General features: G+C 56.2%; 1 protein-coding gene across 1 annotated transcript in view; it reads right to left on the minus strand.

Annotated features, from left to right (window-relative positions):
* Positions 1–806, minus strand: part of LSS (lanosterol synthase) — a 33,915-nt gene that overhangs the window by 14,886 nt on the left and 18,223 nt on the right. The window contains exon 13 of the mRNA XM_006163132.3: positions 174–245. Coding sequence (XP_006163194.1) covers positions 174–245 — 72 coding nt within the window. The remainder of the gene's footprint in view (positions 1–173; positions 246–806) is intronic.

The following is an 806-nucleotide window of genomic DNA, read 5'->3' on the forward strand; positions in this document are numbered from 1 at the left end:
GGAAAGAGCAGAGGAAGCACGGAGAGTGTTCCAGAGGGACTTGTGGGAAGGACTTGCTACTCTAGGCAGTCTCTCCAAAAGAAACCCAGTGGCCAAAAGGAGCACTTTTGCCTGTGAGTGCACCTAACTCTGACACCCCTCCTCAGCACCTCAGAGCCCAGGCAGGGCCTCACCTGTGAGAGACGCAGGAATTCATGGGCCTTCTGCAGGCAAGATGAAAACTCGGGCCTGTGGTGTACACCCGCCTGGAAGAGAAGCAGGACAGCAGGACAGTGTGGCAGAGTTGGCCCCATAAGGTACACTCAGACCAATAGAGCACCAGAGAGTACTGGGATTTCTTTTTGCACTTACCTTTCGGGACAGAAACAAAAGTTGGTGAGACATGAGAAGGCTGAAGCACGTAGATGCCATCCCCATCCCCACCTACCTGCTAGCCTACACCCAGAGGGTCTCCATGTCCCTCCCAGGGAAGCCTCTACAAGGCCAAGATCTTGGGTCTCCAGAAAGGCCCTCCAAATCCACCACCCCTACTCCCAGCACAGAGCAGAAACATGCTCTCCCGTTGCTCTCCAGCACATGCCTGGAAACACCCACATTGAATAGCCAGTCTGTGCAGTGGGTCTGAGGAAGTGCTGGCAGCCCCCACCCTGCTCAGGCAGCCCCCTTGCTCTCTCTGGAGCAGCATCAATCAGCTTACCACTTGCATGGCCTGAAGCCCCTGCCCTCCAGAGGTCTAAGGCCCAGTCCAACAGTAGGACTGACTACTGTGGCCTCAGAGCACAGGTCGTGTCGGTCTCAGGGGCAAC

The sequence above is a fragment of the Tupaia chinensis genome, unplaced genomic scaffold, assembly GCF_000334495.1.
Source record: "Tupaia chinensis unplaced genomic scaffold, TupChi_1.0 Scaffold141399_1, whole genome shotgun sequence".
Taxonomy (NCBI): Eukaryota; Metazoa; Chordata; class Mammalia; order Scandentia; family Tupaiidae; genus Tupaia; species Tupaia belangeri.